Raw genomic sequence first — 859 nt, 5'->3', positions numbered from 1 at the left:
GAAATGCAGATTTTCAGGCCCCGCCTGCTAAATCAGATTCAGAGATGCGGCCCCATGCTGTGTGGCTAAGCCTCCAAGTGACGGATGCAGGCTGCTGTTGGAAAACGATTGGACTAAGTTCTTAGGAAAAAACCCCAGGGAGAGACAGCCACCTAGGGGAGGAGACAGACTGAGTCGGAGGCTCGCCCCCGCTAGGGGTCCTGGGGGTGCGTGATCATGAATCCCAGAGGACTGGGCTTTGACTTGGGGACAGATCCATTAATGAGGATGGGAGGATAAGGCTGCCGACGCAGCGGAAGGTGGGGGGGACGCGACTTGAGGACCTTACGATTATCCCCAGGCAGGGTCCTTCCAACCAGGCACGGGAACCAACTTCACCAAACCGCAGAGTGGGGACTGGGCCCGGGCGGTGTTCAGCAGGGGCAGGACCAGCTGGCGCGCAGGCATCTGCAGGGTGGAGCCCAGTAACTGTGGGCATCCCTGTTTCTCTGGAGGGGCGCTGTCCACTTCCCATAAGAACCTCAGGATACCCCCGTGGGGCGGAGTCCCGGAGACGCTCCAGGTCACGCTCTCGCCGCTCCATCCCTGCCTGCGGGGGGCCGGGCAGGGAGGGAGGGAAGGAGGGAGGCCCAGCGCGCCCTGTGTGTCCGCAGTGTTCACGGGCAGCGGGGACGCTTGCGCCCGGGCCTTCGATGCGCAGTCTGGAGAGCTGCGGAGGGTGTTCCGGGGCCACACATTCATCATCAACTGCATCCAGGTAGGTCCCTCCGCATTGCTCTGGGCCGCTGCCCGAGGGAGGGAAGGTGCCCCCACCGGATCCATCCACGCCCGCAGCCGCGTCCCCCCGCCTACCGCCTCG

At 64.0% G+C, this 859-nt stretch overlaps 1 protein-coding gene across 1 annotated transcript in view; it reads left to right on the top strand.

Annotated features, from left to right (window-relative positions):
• Nucleotides 1-859, top strand: part of WDR86 (WD repeat domain 86) — a 31,753-nt gene that overhangs the window by 27,300 nt on the left and 3,594 nt on the right. Inside the window, exon 5 of the mRNA XM_011941590.1 lies at nt 654-757. Coding sequence (XP_011796980.1) covers nt 654-757 — 104 coding nt within the window. The remainder of the gene's footprint in view (nt 1-653; nt 758-859) is intronic.

This window comes from Colobus angolensis, unplaced genomic scaffold (assembly GCF_000951035.1).
Source record: "Colobus angolensis palliatus isolate OR3802 unplaced genomic scaffold, Cang.pa_1.0 Scaffold2, whole genome shotgun sequence".
Taxonomy (NCBI): Eukaryota; Metazoa; Chordata; class Mammalia; order Primates; family Cercopithecidae; genus Colobus; species Colobus angolensis.
Note: the sequence above shows the minus strand (reverse complement) of the source record. Positions and strands in the feature narration are given on the sequence as shown.